At 36.9% G+C, this 17,522-nt stretch overlaps 1 protein-coding gene across 3 annotated transcripts in view; it reads right to left on the bottom strand.

Moving 5' to 3' along the window:
- Nucleotides 1-302: 302 nt before the first annotated feature.
- Nucleotides 303-17,522, bottom strand: part of ptpn4a (protein tyrosine phosphatase non-receptor type 4a) — a 79,971-nt gene continuing 62,751 nt past the window's right edge. For all 3 annotated transcript variants that reach the window (XM_028435973.1, XM_028435972.1, XM_028435974.1), the window contains 12 exons: nt 15,195-15,354; nt 14,213-14,296; nt 14,063-14,119; nt 13,119-13,275; nt 11,339-11,505; nt 10,166-10,256; nt 10,018-10,079; nt 8,964-9,110; nt 8,312-8,440; nt 6,546-6,694; nt 6,326-6,461; nt 303-4,931 (listed from right to left, as the gene is read on the bottom strand). In XM_028435973.1, coding sequence (XP_028291774.1) covers nt 4,533-4,931; nt 6,326-6,461; nt 6,546-6,694; nt 8,312-8,440; nt 8,964-9,110; nt 10,018-10,079; nt 10,166-10,256; nt 11,339-11,505; nt 13,119-13,275; nt 14,063-14,119; nt 14,213-14,296; nt 15,195-15,354 — 1,738 coding nt within the window. In that variant the 3' untranslated portion in view covers nt 303-4,532. The remainder of the gene's footprint in view (nt 4,932-6,325; nt 6,462-6,545; nt 6,695-8,311; nt 8,441-8,963; nt 9,111-10,017; nt 10,080-10,165; nt 10,257-11,338; nt 11,506-13,118; nt 13,276-14,062; nt 14,120-14,212; nt 14,297-15,194; nt 15,355-17,522) is intronic.

The raw sequence follows: 17,522 nt of genomic DNA, 5'->3' as shown, positions 1-17,522 counted from the left end.
TTGACAAGACAAGCTTTAATTGTTCATATCCAAGCTTTTATAGACACGTCCAAAGCACCGAGAAACCAGAGAAAACAAGCAACCGAGGACAAAACTGGTTCTTTTTTTATGACACAGGTAGAAGTGAACCAAAGGTGTAATATACCACAACACATTGGTCATTATGTATATATATATAGATGTATATATATAGATAATAATCCAAATCTAACACAATGTTTCAAAGAAGCAACTTTGAATAATAATAACACACCGTTTGTGTCACATTGAATCATCCAGAAAAGGGGGAAAAAACAAAAAAATCGTTCTGCTCACAAAGGATTTTCCCTTTTATTTTAAAGATTTTTTTCATATACAACATTGTATGTACATGTTCTAGTCATATTTACACAAAAATCAACAAGTGGCACTGTGTAGTTAGGAGCTCTTGATTTTTTTTTTTTATTCCTACTGGTGTCGCGAGTTTTAAAAATCAAACCGATAAATTAAAAACAAAAATGAAAACAGGAGAAAACGACTTTTACAAATCCAACTCTTTCTCAGTAGCACTCGCAGTCTCCGCCTCCTGCAAAGTGCTGCCCCGCCCCCCGACCCGACTCCAAAGAACCAAACTGGCATTGATCAATACCCTTCAATGCGCACAGTACCAGTTTTAGAAGCTAACACGGTACCGGTTTTAGAAGCTAACGGTACCAGTTAGAAGCTAACAGCGAACGTGACACTGTTCGCTGTGGGAAGTTTGCGGAGAAGGAGCAACGAGAGTGAAAAAAACAAAAAACAAAACACTTCTCTGATGGATTTCTGCTCATTAATTTTTCATAGTCTTATAAACAATGTTGCATCAAAAGGTTTTTTCTTTAGTTCATCTAAATTTGGTGGCATTTGGATCCATTGATCATGTGACAAGCTGTTAGATCTGTGGGAAAACCAATGAGAATGCACTGTGGATGGTGCAGGCTCAAAGGGATGCTATAGGCTAGGCTAAGCTAGGCTAGGCTAGTTGTGAGATGTGATACAGAAATTTAAAGAAATGGGAATTAATTGATTCATACGCAGAAGAACAAAAAACAACCGCTTTGCTTCTCCATCTTTACAAACAACAAAAAAAAAACGAGAAGGGAGTGAGAGTTTGCGAAACTGTTCGCTAACCGTTAGCTTAAACTGTTAGCTTAACGCTACTTTAGCCATCAATCGCTCCTCAGATGTGTCGCTGCCATTAAAGGTGTGAGATCTGTGGTGGAACCAATGAGAATGCACCGTGGATGGTGCAGGCTCAAAGGGATGCTAGGCTAGGCTAGGCTAAGCTAGGTGTGAGATGTGATACAGAAAGTTAAAGAATGGCAAATTAATTGATTCAGAAGCAGAAGAACAAAAAACAACTGCTTTGCTTCTCCATCTTTACAAAAACAAAGCACGAGATGGAAGGGAGTTTGTGAAACTGTGAAGCTAATCGTTAGCTTAGCGCTACTTTAGCCATCAACCGCTCCTCATATGTCTTGCTGCCTTAAGAGGTGTGAGATCTGTTGGAAAACCAATGGGAACGCACTGTGGATGGTGCAAGCTCAGAAGGATGCTAGGCTAAGCTAAGCTAGGCATGATGCGATACAGAAATTTAAAGAAAGGGGAATTCATGATTCAAAAGCAAAAGGAGAATAATAAATGACCACTTTGCTTCTCCATCTTTAAGAAAAAAATAAATAATAGAAACAGAGATGGGCGCAATTTTGTGAAACTTTTAGCTAACCGTTAGCTTAGCGTTACTTCGAAAGCCATCGATAGCTCCTCATATGTGTCGCTGCCTTTAAAGGTGTGAGATCTGTGGGAGAACCAATAAGAACGCACTGTTGATGGTGCAGGCTCAAAGGGATGTTAGGCTAGGCTAAGCTAGGCTAGGTGTGGGATGCGATACAGAAAGTGAATTGATTCAGAAGGAGAATTTTTTTTAAAAAAAGACCACTTTGCTTCTCCATCTTTAAAAAAAATAAACATAAAACATGAGATGGGAGCGATAAGTTTGTGACTTTACGGCACAACGTTTTGTTTCCAGTTAAAACAGACAAGCAGGCGTAGACCAGACAGCTAACGAACCACATGCTAGGAGCGCTGGAGGAGGACACACACACACACACACATGTTCACACACACACAGCAGTAGATTTTTCCAGCTCAACAACAGCAGATATCGGAGCAGCCGATGAGAAACTATCATCCAAATGTAAAAAAAGCTCCATTAGCGATGCTAGCATGACGCTATGAAACAGCAACCACTCGATAACTAGCTCGGTTTTGGGTTTGGTGAATTTTTTTAAAACAATAGTGTGTGAGTGAGAAACTGACGCATCTGTGCTGCTACTTTAAGCAAAAATAGCTTTTTAATATTAAACATCAGGAAGTGAAATAGTTAAACCTTCTGCAGTGGTCCTCAAACATCATAATATTGATAATAGAACTCATAAAATGTGGCTTTTAATGTGACATTAGATACAAGTGAGATCATCGGTTAGACTAAAGCAGGAAGTTAATGCAATATTAGTTTTATGTTGTGAAAAAAAAGCCTAAGAAATGTGAGCCATCTAATGCTTTGATAATAAAAACTAAGGAATTGGAGCCTGTGGAGCTTTATTCTGGAGGGCCCAGTTGTTCAAAAGTTGATCTGATCGCATTTTGGATCAAATATTGAAAATTGGTTGTTCAAAACAAAAATAAATCAGATTTTGAGATCAGATTAGATCACGTAATCTAATATTGGTTTTAATCTGGAGCAAACCCTCAGTTTGTGTTCAAAACTTTTTAGTAGGATTTGGATAAAAAAAACAAAAAAAAAAAAACAGGCATTATTCTGATTCCACTATGTGTTGTATTTCAGGAACAAAATGTGATTTAAATTAAATTCTAACAGGTTAAATAATTTACACGTATCATGCAGTAGATATACATTTATTTATTGATTTTTTTCCAACTGATTTTCAAACCATAAAGTTGAATTTATAGAATAGTTCACACTACAAGACCAATAAAGTAGAATTAAATTAAAATATTCCTCTTAAAAAGCTGTTAAAATCAAACAATATTCAATTCTAATTTAAAACTTGATATTTATAAAAACAGCCAAAAATCATTGTTTATAATTAGCTTGTGTTTCAAGGTTGAAAATTTTAAACTTTGAATTTGAAGCATATGGAATGTAAATCTGCTTTTTTCCTTTTTTTTTTTTTTTTTAAATTCAAGGTATTTCTATTTTTTTTTTTTCTGTAAATAATTACCATTTAGAGCCCTCATGCTGGCTGTCTACCACACACCATTTTTACGCACACCTAAAGTAGCCTTCAGTGTGACATGCCGTTTAATTTAAAACACTAATTATCTGGATTTTGTAATCTTAAAATTAAGATGATTGGGGGAAATGGTTGGCATATAAAAACAATAAAGATTAAGAAAAAAAAAAAACAAGAACATTATTATTTTGTATACTGTACATACTCTCTAAGAAATCTCATTTATTTTTCCTTGAGTTTAATTATCTCCTTTTATTTCATAATACTCCTGTTTTTCTTGTGGAAAATAATTGTACTGACCATACAGAATAAAAAAATGATTTATTTTAAAAATAAAAAAATCTGGATAGTTATGATCCATATTACAACTTTTGAACAACTGAGCCCATATGCCAAAGAACAAAGTGGATTAAACATTAAAACAAACCAACGTTAAATGTGAAGATAGTGATCAAAGTGGAAGAATTAAACAATAAACGTGTAGAAATCAAGTGTTTGAGAACCAGTGCATTAGCAAACTAACAAACCCCCCCACACCCAATTAAAAAAAAGAAGTTTCAAGATATGTTTGATCCAAGTTGTCATTTAAATTGATCAATCCGTCGATCAATGAGCATCTGAGGCAGTGAGGGCGTCCGTTAGCTCCAAAAACGCAGCACAAAGCAAGATAACCAGTAGCACTTCAAAATAAGAGGCCACGCACGCACACGCGCACACACACACACACACAACCAACGAACAATAACTTAAATCAGCGTTTGTGTCTTAAAGAAGAAGGAATCACATTGTTTGACTGTTTCCAGGTCAGATCAGGGATGCGTGGAGCGTTGCTAGAAAATAATAAAACGTACACGTAACACATTTTGTTTTTCTTTTGTTCAGTGGAAAGGGTTTAAACACAATAAATACTCAGTGAGGAGCGAATGGCTGGGGGGCGTGGTCTCTGTATCGGCTGAAAGGACAGTAAAAAAAGGCAGGTCCGTCTGACAGACGAAGGGTTAAAAAAACAGGCGGGGCAGACGAGCTTAGCCCCTCCCCCTTCGTACGTATGGCACTACAGCGAATCCGATCCACCACTCTCTCTCGTTCTTTAAATATTTTCGTCCTGTCGGTACCTATTCCACACACTGCTGGCTCCGCCTCCTCCTCCTCTTCCTCCATTTGTCTCTTTTATACGTTTTTCACGTCAGCATAAAGTGCAACAGTGCTTCTGTCCTCTCCCGGTAACCCGGGGCAACCCTGGCCAGAGGTCAATGGTCACGGGTGGGCGGGGTCAGGCTCAGGTTCTGGGTTGACGCTGGTCTCGCTCGTTCCGCTGGCGACGCTCGGCTCCTCTACTTCCTCCTCTTCCTCCTCCTCATCTTCCTCTATCACTTCCCCCACGTCCAACACTTCCACTTCCTCGTCATCGTCCTCTTCGTCCAGTAGCCCCGCCCCCACCACCGCCGCCACTCCGTCGCCTTCGTCCATCGGTGACGTTTCCTCGCCCTCGTCTCCAGCTTTCAGCGACTCGCTCCTGCACTCTTCCTCCTCTTCATCCTCCTCTTCCTCGTCGTTCAGCGTTTTCCTGGCCTTGTAGATGAACGTCTGTAGAGGTTTGACGAGCCCCTCCTCGTAGACTCTGAGGATGGCCTCGCACACGAAGCGGTACTGGCTCTAAAGTAAGAGACGGAGACGTGGATCAGAGACGTCTACATCATGCGTCAAACTAAAGCAGGGATTCTCATCCTCAGAAACTAAGATTATTTTATTAATTTCAGCCCAATTTTGCTTATTTTTAACCCCTTTTCATGAACTAAACCAAACTTCCCATATTTTAACCTATTTTCATCACTTTTTCTTGCCATTATTTTGCTCTTTTTAATGTATTTTTGCTAAATTACTCCCATTTCTGCCACTTCAATGGCTTTTCTGCACATGTTCAGCACTTATAAACTCTTTCCACCACTTTTCCATCTAATGTTACATATGTTGACCCTTTATTGTGACTTTTAACCTCTTTTCACCATATTTCATGCTTATTTTTGCCAATTTAATTACATTCACAATTTGTCATGTCCATTATTTGCCAGTTTAAACTAATTGTTCCAATATTTGACACTTTGAACCCTTTTTACCACTTTTTCTGTCCATTTTTGGCCACTCTAATTTGCTGATTTTAACCAATTTCTGTGGTTTTTAAAATTAAATGTAAAAGATAGAATTTTTCCATGAGAATGTTCGAGTGAAATCTCAGAATGCCTTCAAGAAACTAAGAATGCAACTACACTGGCATATTTTAACCTATTCCTCACTTTTGCTTGCCATATTTTTGCACCTCTTAATGAATTTTTGTTACATTTCTGCTACTATATACTATGGCACAAATAATACTAAACTTCCTGGATAACAGTGGATATTATTCAGATGAATAAATAAATGTGGTTATCACAGATTCATAGAACAATAGACCATCATTTTACTGACTTTATGGATGGACCCCAAAAATCTCTCCCCTTTATTCCCCTTATAGATGGTCCTGTCTCTACATGACTGTTCTTCAATGTTCATGTCTGTGTTCAACCACCTTCAGCTACAGTGGGGGTCCCCGCTCTCTGGAAGCTTTATTTTGGGGGTCGGGGGCTGAAAAGGTTGAGAACCACTGGTTTAGAGCATTTAATTTGGCTCAAAGAAGATGAAAACATGAATTATTGTGAAAATGCACAAATAATTCTATCGTAGATATATCAAATTCACAAATTTCATGAAACGCAACAATATTTTTGTGGCTCTAAGTTTTCCCACACTTATATCACATGAATGCAGTATTTTTTTTATTAAAAATTATGAAAATAAATCTAAATTCAAAAAAAATCTTGCAGTTTCTCACAAATAATTCCACTAAATTCCACAAAAATCTGTTACATAATCAATCATTTTTGAAGTGAAGATCCAGCATGGACCAATATTGAAAACTAGAACACAATAATTGTTCAATCTAAAATCTGTGGCCCACTTCAGTCCAAACTGGTCCGTAATTGGCCCCAGTTTGACCCCCCTGGTCTACGTACTGGTGTTTGGATCATCATGGCCCGTTGATCCCTCATGGTTCTCACAATGTCCAGAGGATACACCGGCTGACCGCACTCCATCAGACACAGTGCCGTCTCCATGGTGATTAGGACCCCTGTTCGGCCAATCCCAGCACTAGAACAGAAACAGAGAACCAATAAGTGAACATGCGTGTGTTTATTTATGTCACGTGGTTAAAGATTCCCGCGGGTTCCAAACCTGCAGTGTACCACCATCGGATGGTCCTGTCCGGCTCGTTTGGTCCGAACCAGCGCCACAAAGTCCAGGAAATCAGTGGAGTCGTCAGGGACGCCGTGGTCGGGCCACGCCAGGTACTGGATCTGAGTCAGCTCCCTCTGCTGCTCGCTCTGACCACAGGAGAAGAAACACACACGCATGTTCACACATGTTCACACGTAGCATCAGAGGAACAGATGCTACGTGTGAACATGTGTGAACATGCGTGTGTATTTCTTCACTTATTTTTCTTTTTAGAAGTCAACCAACCAAGTTTAGTTTTTAAAAAACAGCTGTTGAAAACACACATATATATTTTTTAAACATCTATATATTTTCCTCTTCAACATGCATTTCACAGCATGCAAGTTTCTTACAAAATAAAAGTCCAACATGAGAGAGATTAAGTATTTATTTATTTTTGACCAGCTGTCCGTGACCTACTTTTGGGTCCCGATCCACCAGTTGAGAATCACTGATTTAAAGGCTTGGAAGACATTTCTATCCCTATTAGGGCTGAACGATTAATTTTGCAATAATATGTTGAGGTTTCATTTTCTTCAGGAAATGTACTTTGATCTCCTGATCAAAGTACATTTCCTGAAATAAAAAAAGTTGTCTGAATAAATAGACAAATAAGACAAAACGAACTTGCCGGGATGATTCATTTTGCTTTTGCGAAATTATCAAGATATTATAAAAGGAGGCTACAAAGGCTGCAGTTTGACAGGTCATGTGACTTGCGAGCGATCGGAGCAGGCAGCGGGAGAGAGAAAAGGCAATGCTGCGTTTTAATCTGTTGCTAATAGCCTCAAAACTACATCAAAATATATTGAAATCTGTCAATTAATAAAAATTAAATCTAATTTTGTCACTTGGGGCAAAATCCAGTCAGATTCTTTTACTTTTACTTTTGGAATGCAGCAAACATAGAATTTAAATAACTTTATGATGAACAATAAGCAGCAACCAGGAGAGCTTTCATCATCTCCGCTCCACTGATAATCCATCCTAACGTTTCTTAACGTTAAATAATAAGATAAACAAAAACAAACCCCTGCTGCATTTAAATGCACCAGCCAATGCTGGTGCTGTTAAATAACAGCACTGACCATCGTTCCCCTCTAACGCTGCCTGGCTGGCTGCGTTACCATGGTAACACATCTGTCTCCATGGCAACCATCACAGGCAGAGAAGATGCTAATTGGCTTGTCTTTATATCTGTTTACTTTAAAAGGTCAACAGCAAAGGGAATAAGTGCGGATTGAGTAACGAGGTAAACGCAGACAGCAGGAAACCATAAACCATCAGCAGGAGAATTATGTAATATTATTATTATTATTATTATTATTATATTTGATGCTAGCGTTAAGTCTGAGCATGTGAGACCAGGAGCAGTGAAGCTAAACTTATTTTCTATAATCTTCATCCCACTCTCAGCTCCCCTGGTCCCCTCCTCCTCCTCCTCCTCTCACAATGACTGACTGGGGTGGTTGGGTTGCCACGGTAACCACGCTGTTCTAATATGTGGACGGGCATTCAGCAACACGAGCCAGAAAAAGAACAGCCCACACTGGTCACTATGGCAACATACAGGCTTCCTCGGGGGGGTCGTCAGCCAGCTCGTCCTCCCTCCAGACCCTCAACGTCACCCTCTCCTTTTCACTTTCAGTTTCATGTTGTGATGATGTGTGTGTGTTTGTGTGTGCACGTGGCAGCTGACAGCGTGTGTGTGTGTGTGTTACTACCTGTGAGTGTTCCAGAGTCATCTCTCGGACCAGGAAGGCCGTGTTGCCCTCCTCGTTGTGACATGTGACAGTGAAGTCTCCATAGGTGGCGCTGCTGTCGGGGTTGGGCCAGTACTGGTGACACTTCACCTGCACACACACAGCAGAAGGTGTGATTACACTATTCAGCCACAAAGTATAAAAAATATTCTATTAGCTGTAAAAAAAAAAAGAAAAAGAAAAAAAAGCATAATTTTGTGCAGCGTCTAAAGTAAACATGCAAAATCACAACATAAAACAGACAAAAAATAAATAAAACTAAATGACAAAAAGAAAAAAAAATATACATAATCACAAACAAAAATCACAAAGAAATTATAACAAAATTACACTAAAAATACACAAAATGAAAGTAAACTATACAAAATGACAAAACACATAAAAAGAGCAAATATACAAAATGACCACCAAAACACATAAAAATGGCTCCAAAAACACAAAATGACAATAAAACAAAATGAAATACAAACAAAAATATAGAACAAAAAAATACACAATAAGAAATAAATAAATAAAATGACTCCAAAAACGCACACAATGAGAGAAAAACACACAAACTGATAACAAAAACAAGCTCCTCTGCTGTGGCGTGCAGAGCGTCACCACTACGTACCCGCCCTCTCTCCACCTGCGTGGTCAACATCACCACCATGGACGAGCCCTGCTCCCACGTCATCTGCCAGAAGTCCTGGCAGGTGTTGGGCAGCGGTCCCTGGCACGCAATGTAGCGGTTTATCAGACTGGAGGCAGGAATCTCCATCTATGGACAGAGAGAACAAGGACAGAGGTTAGAGAGAGAACACAGACAGAGGTCAGAGAGAGAACACAGACAGAGGTCAGAGAGAGAACACAGACAGAGGTCAGAGAGAGAACACAGACAAGAGGTTAGAGAGAGAACACAGGCAGAGGTTAGAGAGAGAACACAGACAGAGGTCAGAGAGAGAACACAGACAGAGGTTAGAGAGAGAACACAGACAGAGGTTAGAGAGAGAACACAGACAGAGGTTAGAGAGAGAACACAGACAGAGGTTAGAGAGAGAACACAGACAGAGGTCAGAGAGAGAACACAGACAAGAGGTTAGAGAGAGAACACAGACAGAGGTCAGAGAGAGAACACAGACAGAGGTCAGAGAGAGAACACAGACAAGAGGTCAGAGAGAGAACACAGACAGAGGTCAGAGAGAGAACACAGACAGACGTTAGAGAGAACACAGACAGAGGTTAGAGAGAGAACACAGACAGAGGTCAGAGAGAGAACACAGACAGAGGTTAGAGAGAGAACACAGGCAGAGGTTAGAGAGAGAACACAGGCAGAGGTCAGAGAGAGAACACAGACAGAGGTCAGAGAGAGAACACAGACAGAGGTTAGAGAGAGAACACAGACAGAGGTTAGAGAGAGAACACAGACAGAGGTCAGAGAGAGAACACAGACAGAGGTTAGAGAGAGAACACAGACAGACGTTAGAGAGAACACAGACAGAGGTCAGAGAGAACACAGACAAGAGGTCAGAGAGAGAACACAGACAAGAGGTTAGAGAGAGAACACAGACAGAGGTCAGAGAGAGAACACAGACAGAGGTCAGAGAGAGAACACAGACAGAGGTTAGAGAGAGGACGGACGTAAATGGAGGAAGAAAAAAAAGAAGAAAGCTGAAGGATGAACTCACATTGATGTAATTTGCATTGATGTAGTCATCTGTGCTTTTCAGGATGACCCGTGTGGCGTCGTCTGTGGGGATGGAAGAAGAAGATGAGAGTGATGTGTGAGTGGGTATCTGTGAGGTGTGCAGAGAGCAGCTGTGGTCTCATACGTACACGGGGAGATGTCTCTATAGCGGTTCTTGGAGACGTTCTGAGGTAACTTGGCACACAGCATGGTCATCCCCGGCCTCTTCCTGTACAGTTGCTGTAACAAAATAAACAAGAAATTGAATATTTTAAATAACAGAAACATTTAGCAAAGAGATTATAAATTAGTACAACACACTAACCGTGAGACCTAATAATGCTTATAAATCTATAGTCCATCCCAAATCCAGGAGCCCTTTTTTTACACAATTTTTCCAATTTAATTTTTCTCCCCAGGGCCTCCTAAATATTTTTTTATTCATTTTATTCTGGAAAATTGTTTTTCTCCAGTCGTCAATATTAAAACTAGATTTAATTTCTAAAAAATTAGAAAAAACAAGGCTGTGACGGTATGCATATTTGTGCCAAACCATTCAAGACGCGACTTTATTTTTGAGCACAAGATCTGATTTTATACTATTTTTTAGTTTTTTTTACCAGTTTTTGTGAGCCGGACCATTTATTTAATTGTTCTTTTCATTTTTGTATGTTTTTATACATATTATTTTAAAAACTGTTCTGTTAAATACTGCTCTTAAGACTCAGATTGTCTCCTTTTAAATGAATATGCATGTTGTGTTAACCACACTTAATTTTATTAGATTAAAAACTGTTTAAAAGCAGCGTTTATACTTTCATTTTTCATTCAAAAATGTAAAAAAAAAAAAAAAAAAAAAAAAAAAAACAAGAGCAGGGTTTAATTTTCTAAATTTCACATATTACTAAATATTTAATTATTTTTTCATTCAAACAATGTGGGGAAAAAAGAGCAAACTGCTGTGGTGTTACGTTTGAATAAAGTTAACAATAAAGCAAAAGATATTTAATAATTGTATTTTTTTAATTACTGTACCGATAAAGAATTAACTGACTTTTGTACCGAGGTTCATACTTAAACATTTATTAAAAAAAAAATGTATTAACCTTTACCTTCATATTTTTGACGTTCATCTGAAATCAGACTTAAAATTTGTCGTCGTGGCAAAAAACATTTGAGAGAATTTCTTGGAAACTTTAACGCATGTGAATTTGGACTCGTCGATGTGTATCTTTATTTACTTTGTTAGTAAAAAGAAAAAACTGCTATATTTGAGTCTGTGTGTGTGTGTGTGTGTGTATGAATATTGTGTGTCCTCTCACATCAAACTGTGCCAATATGGCTCCACTGCTCAGGCCTTCCTTCAGAGTGACCATGGAGTCCCTCAGAGCGTGCTGGTCCAGCTGAGTCGGGTCCTGGGGACATTTCTCTGGGATGTACTGGAAGTCTGGCTCTGAGTCGGCCTTCTCCTCCACCACGTCGTAGATGGCTGCATGACGGGGGGGATAGTGAGAAAACTGCTGCCAATACTGCACGGAGCCATATAGATTTATATTTACACACATTCTGGACGTTTGATGCATTGATTGAATCTTATAAATGCTCACAGAGGGATAGGATGCACAAATCCCTCTTTGACCCACTTAAAATACCAAGAATTTCTAGGTTTTCATCATCTTTCACACACACGTACACACACACCCTCCCCTCCGTGTTTCCCTCCTGCTGATTAAAGGAAATGCAAAGCAGAAGCTCACACAGCTCAGATGGACCTCAACCAAAAAACTCCACAATGTTTAAAACGCAGCAGCAACACAAAAACACAAGCTATAAACCAGAGGTGGGCCACTTTTATTAGAGTGGGGGCCCCAAAAATGTGTTTTTTAATCAAAGGGCCACATTATGTTGACATGAATGTTGATTCATTTAGAATAATGACCAATCTGAGTGCTTTTAGAGTGATTTTGTGTGTTTTTCTGTCATTCAGTGCATTTATTATGTGCTTTTCTATTGTGCTTTTGTGTATTTTTCCTGTAAACGCTCTCTCTTTTGGAGTCTGTTTTGTGTATTTCTGTTCTTGTTTTGACTGTTTGTAGTACTGTGGGTTAGCTGAATATTTTTTCTGGTGTTTAATTTTGTCTTTTTGTGCACTCTTGTTATCATTTTCTGTAATTTAGTATGTTTTGAGTCATTTTTTGTATTATTGTCGTTTTGTTAATTTTTGTAGTAGTTTTGTGTGTTTCTGGAGTATTTTCTGTGTTTTTCTTGTCTATTCCTGTATTTTTATTGTAATGTTGTATTTGTTTAAGTAGATTTAAGTGTATTTTTGATGTTCTTTTGGGTATTTTGATATAATTGTGTGTGTTTACTTTGGGGGCCACTTACAATCAGACCCATTTGACTACATCTGCTATAAACTGATGTGTAACTGTGGATTTTTAGGATTGGCACTTTGTATATTACATCCTACTCATGTGTTTACAATCAGGAAGTATTGTTTCTATGATGTTGTGTTGGTGTCCTCACACTTTAGGATCCAGGGACTCCTTACACCGGAGACTCAGAATTCTCACGTCAATTAACATTTGTAGCCCTAAATATGACAGGAATGATCTATTCTTTCAACGTTTCAGACTAAATATTAAAGATCTTATTAGTAGGAATTAACATAAAGAGTAACTAAACACAAAAAACAAATGTATGTGGTATTAATAAGAGGTTTTGTTGATGATTCAGGTTGAACTCTCAATATTTTAGTCAGTACCCATATGTAGTTTGTAATGATGCAACATTAATAATAGTTTTATTTATTTCAATTATTATTTCACGGACCCCAAAGCTACAGCTCGAGGACCCCAGTTTGAGAACCACTGATGTAGTGAACATGTTCTGTACTGCATCTAAAACAACATCCACATGTGACCTAGAACATACTTTCAAACCCAAACTCTGACATTTTCAAGCACAAGGCCCACATGTAGCATCTTTAGCGGCCACAGCCCACACTTTAGAAACCATTATATGCACTCAAATAGTGCCAAGTATTGTTTCCAGTTGAACTATAAGTTAATATTTCCCACAGACACACTGAGGATGACTCACCGTTGGGCCTGACCAATAGGATGAGCTCTCCTGAGTGGCTCTCACAGCTCGCCTTGATGAACATCACCACCTGGTCGTGGGTGTGGTCAGAGATGTCCCGCCCATTTATGAGGACCACCTGATCGCCCTCGTTGAGACGTGGGACGCACAGGTCGGCCTGAGGAGGAAGAGGAGGAGCACAGATGTTTCAGAATGTTCTAATATTTTAGCGTTAAAGGAATCCTTGCACTGTTTTTTCAAATGTGGCCTAAAATCTTTTTAGATCATTTCGCAGCTTTTTAGATCATTTAGTAGCTTTTTAGATCATTTAGTAGCTTTTTCAGTCAAACTGACAACTTCTGCTGCTGTTAGTTGCTCAAAATAATCAATAAAAGTTAAAGATGTTGATGTAAACCGTAAGAAGATAAAAACAATTGTGACACAAAAAATAATCTATGACCACAGGGTCAGACAGTTCCCACTCTGTAGTTTGGTAGTAGACAATGAAGCAGAGAAGAAGAGCTCTCCTGAGGGACCTTTACTCTCCCTTAAACAGTGGGCTGACACGCTCTGGTGGCTGAAGTTGGCGAGTAATCACAGACTGTTAAAGGACTCCCACCCAAAAGGAGTTCTATCCTCTGAGTTTGTGTCTTCAACAGTCCGTGATTTACTCGCTAACTTCAGCCACCAGAGCATGTCAGCGCACTGTTTAAGGGAGAGTAAAAGTCCCTTAGGACAATCATGTGATTTCAAGATGGTGGAACACAGGTTGTAAAACAAATATGGTGCATAATAATGTGTTTTGTTTGAAATGTTGTTATTAGTAGATCTATTTCTAAGATTTTAGGCCACATTTGTAAAAACAGTGGAGGATCCTTTTAAAGGATTATTTGAGAAGAACTATGTGCCAGATAAAACGTGTGAGTGACACAGCGATGGCAGAATGAAGCTGGATGTTGACTTACTGAAGTCCCTGGAGCCACTCGAGACACGATAATAGGCATTTTCTGGTCGACTCCTCCCTGTAGACAAACAAGTACACGTCAGCGCTTCAAAACATGGAAGAATGCACCAAAGCATCATGGGAGAAGAAGTTCCACCAAGTTCTTCCTCACCTTAACGTTGAAGCCGAATCGTCCGTGTTCGTCGGGTCTCATCTTGATCAGGACCAGATTATCATGAGGAACGACTCCATTCAACTGTAAACAGGAAAGTGAGAAAAAAACACATCTAATATTTAACTGCTCTACATGTTCATGTCCAGGATTTAAACACTTTTGAGACTAAACCCAGTGCATTAAAAAGACAAAAAAAATAAAATAAAATAAATACTTTCCACATTTACTCTCATTTTATTCCAATGACAGGTTACCTAAATGACACCCATGCCTTCAATGAGTTTGTCTGGAGGTTTTAAATGTTCAAAACTAAAAAATTATACACTTTTCACATTTAATGATGAGTCTAATGCAGCCATGGGCAACTGGTGAGGGCCACATGCGTCCCCCCCAACTAAAGTAAATGCATAAAATGACTCCAAAAACATACCAGATGATAGAAAAGTAACAAAAGGACAAGAAAAATACACAAAATAATTCCAAAAACACATAAAATGGGAAAGCAAAACACAAAACGATGACAAAAAATTACAAAATTATACAAAATGGCAACAAAAATACATAAAATGGGAGAAAATTATACAAAATCACAAAGAAAATACATAAAGAGAGAAAATTTTATAAAATGACAAAGAAACTACATAAAAGGAGAGAAAATTATATAAAATAACAAAGAAAATACATAAAATGAGAGAAAAGAAGATAAAATGACAAAGAAAATGCATACAATGGCAAAGAAAATATATAAAATGAAAGAAAATTAAAAATAAATAAATTTACAAAACAAAATAATTGGTCATTTTTCTGACATGAATGTGATCATCACATTTTTCTGACCCATCTCTGATCTAATCTACCAGCATTATGTGGGTCAGCGTAGCAAAACAAAGTAAATCTGGGGTTTATAAACTGATCTTAATTATTATTTATTAAACAGTTGAGTTTTCGTTGATAAATGCTCGACTGAAGCGTCTCTGACCGTGGTTTTGTCAGCGTTGGCGGGCACGTCGTACATCTCGTTGAGGTGGTTGTCCAGGAGGCTCTGCTGAGAGTGAGCCTGGATGATCTGATTCAGGGTTTTCCTGCTCAGCTGTTTGGGGGGCAGAGCTGGAGGCTGACCATCTATCCCATCAGGTGACCTGAAGAAGAAAAGAGAAGGTCTCATATATACTGGTTTAGAACAGCTCCCTGAGGTGTTGTGTTGATGACCCTGGAGAGTCTTCATAGATACACTGATGGATGAGCCAACAGAGTATGTAGAGAAATGTGTCTTTTTTATGCAATCAAACGAAAAATGAATTTGTAATCTAAAAAAAAATGCAAACAAAAATTATGCATTTAAAAAAAAAATAAAAAAGGTTTGCAAACAAAAAATAGATTTGCAAACAAAAAATAGATTTGCAAACAAAAATAATGTATTTGAAAATTTAAAAGAAAGATTTGCAAACAGAAATTATGGATTTAAAATAAAAATAGATTTACAAACAAAAAATAGATTTGCAAACAAAAATAATGTATTTGAAAATAAAATAAAAAAAAGATTTGCAAACAAAAAATAGGTTTGCAAACAAAAATAATGTATTTGAAAATAAAATAAAAAAGATTTGCAAACAAGAATAATGTATTTAAAATTAAAAAAAAAAGATTTGCAAACAAAAATAATATATTTGAAAAAATAAAAAAGATTTGCAAACAAAAATAATGTATTTGAAAAAAAAAGATTTGCAAACAAAAGCAATGAATTTAAAATTTAAAAAAAGATTTGGAAACAAAAAATAGATTTCAAACAAAAATAATGTATTTGAAAATAAAAAAAAATTGCAAACAAAACTAAAGGATTTAAAATTTAAAAAAATAGATTTGAAAACAAAAATAGATTAGCAAACAAAAATAGATTTGCAAACAAAAATAATGGAATTATCATTTAAAAAAAACATTATCATTAACCGTTTCTTTAAAATGCTGGTTTTGTTTACAAATCAAAAACTAGTTGTCATGAAACTTTACATTTCCAGAAGTTTTGGTTGTGAACCAGCATTTTTTTTTTTTCCAATTAATTATGATAGTTTTGTTTGCAAATCAACTTTTTTTTTTATTATTATTACAAATCATTATTTTTGTTTGCAAATCTTTTTTTTCTTTTCAAATACATTATTTTTGTTTGCAAATCTCTCTTTTTTTTTTCTTTATTTCAAATCCATTTTTTGTTTGATTGCATAAAAAAGAGACATTTCTCTTCATAACAGAGCTATTAGTTAGAAAAATGGACTGAAAGGAGGAAAACAGATAAACAGATCAAAGGGAGCTGAGAAGAAGACGGAGGCTTAATAGCTCTGTGTTAGTCACAACGCATTAACCTCAATAAAAAGAGCTGAAGAGGAAGACAAACATCCCCCACCCCATCCCCATTCCTCCTCTTCCTCATATCAGCCAGGCAGTAAAAAGCAATGAGTTCCTTCAGTCTGTTATAGGAGGACTGACTCTACTCACAGCTTCACCTTTGATGAGCTCATGTTTCAGACAGGAAACAGAAAATAAATGAATGATACGCCTGATATTTTATGTTTGAACCAAACTTTTAATCTCTTGTTATTTTGTTAGACACAATCTAATAAATTATTATTCATTGATCACCTTTGTCAGTATTAAATTATATCTGTGAACACTGTGGGTTTGTTTGTTTTTTGGTTATTTATTAATAGAAGGGTATGAACAAATGTATCCATCTCTCTCTCTCTCTCTCTCTCTATATATATATATATATATATATATATATATATATATATATATAGAGAGAGAGAGAGAGAGACATGGTTTTTTTTTTTTTTTTATTAAAAAAAACACACATGACCTAAGTTATTGGATTTTTTGTTTGTAACAATACATAAATAAGAGCTGCAAATTTTTTTTACAAACAAATAACAAATAAATGAATAAGATAAATTCAAATAAGAAAAAATTAAATTAGAATGAATAAATAAATAAATAAAATAAAATATAATTTAATAAAATAAGATAACATCAAATCAAATCCAATATAATTTAATTTAATAAAGTAAAACAAAATCAAATACAACTTAATAAAATAAAATAACATGAAATAAAAAAAAAATGAAATAATAATATAACAAAATAAGGCAAATCAGTGGGTATTTCTGCATTTCTAGTTGAACCAAGAGATAAATATAACGTATTCAAAAGAAAAAAACAAACAAAAATCCACGTTGAGAAAAATGTTTCTTAATTAAATCAATCAATGTGTAAACATCACTAAAAGTGAAGTGTAGTAGATTTTAAATAAAGCCTA

Source organism: Gouania willdenowi, chromosome 21 (genome assembly GCF_900634775.1).
Source record: "Gouania willdenowi chromosome 21, fGouWil2.1, whole genome shotgun sequence".
NCBI lineage: Eukaryota > Metazoa > Chordata > Actinopteri > Blenniiformes > Gobiesocidae > Gouania > Gouania willdenowi.
This window is presented reverse-complemented; position numbering and strand designations above follow the sequence as displayed.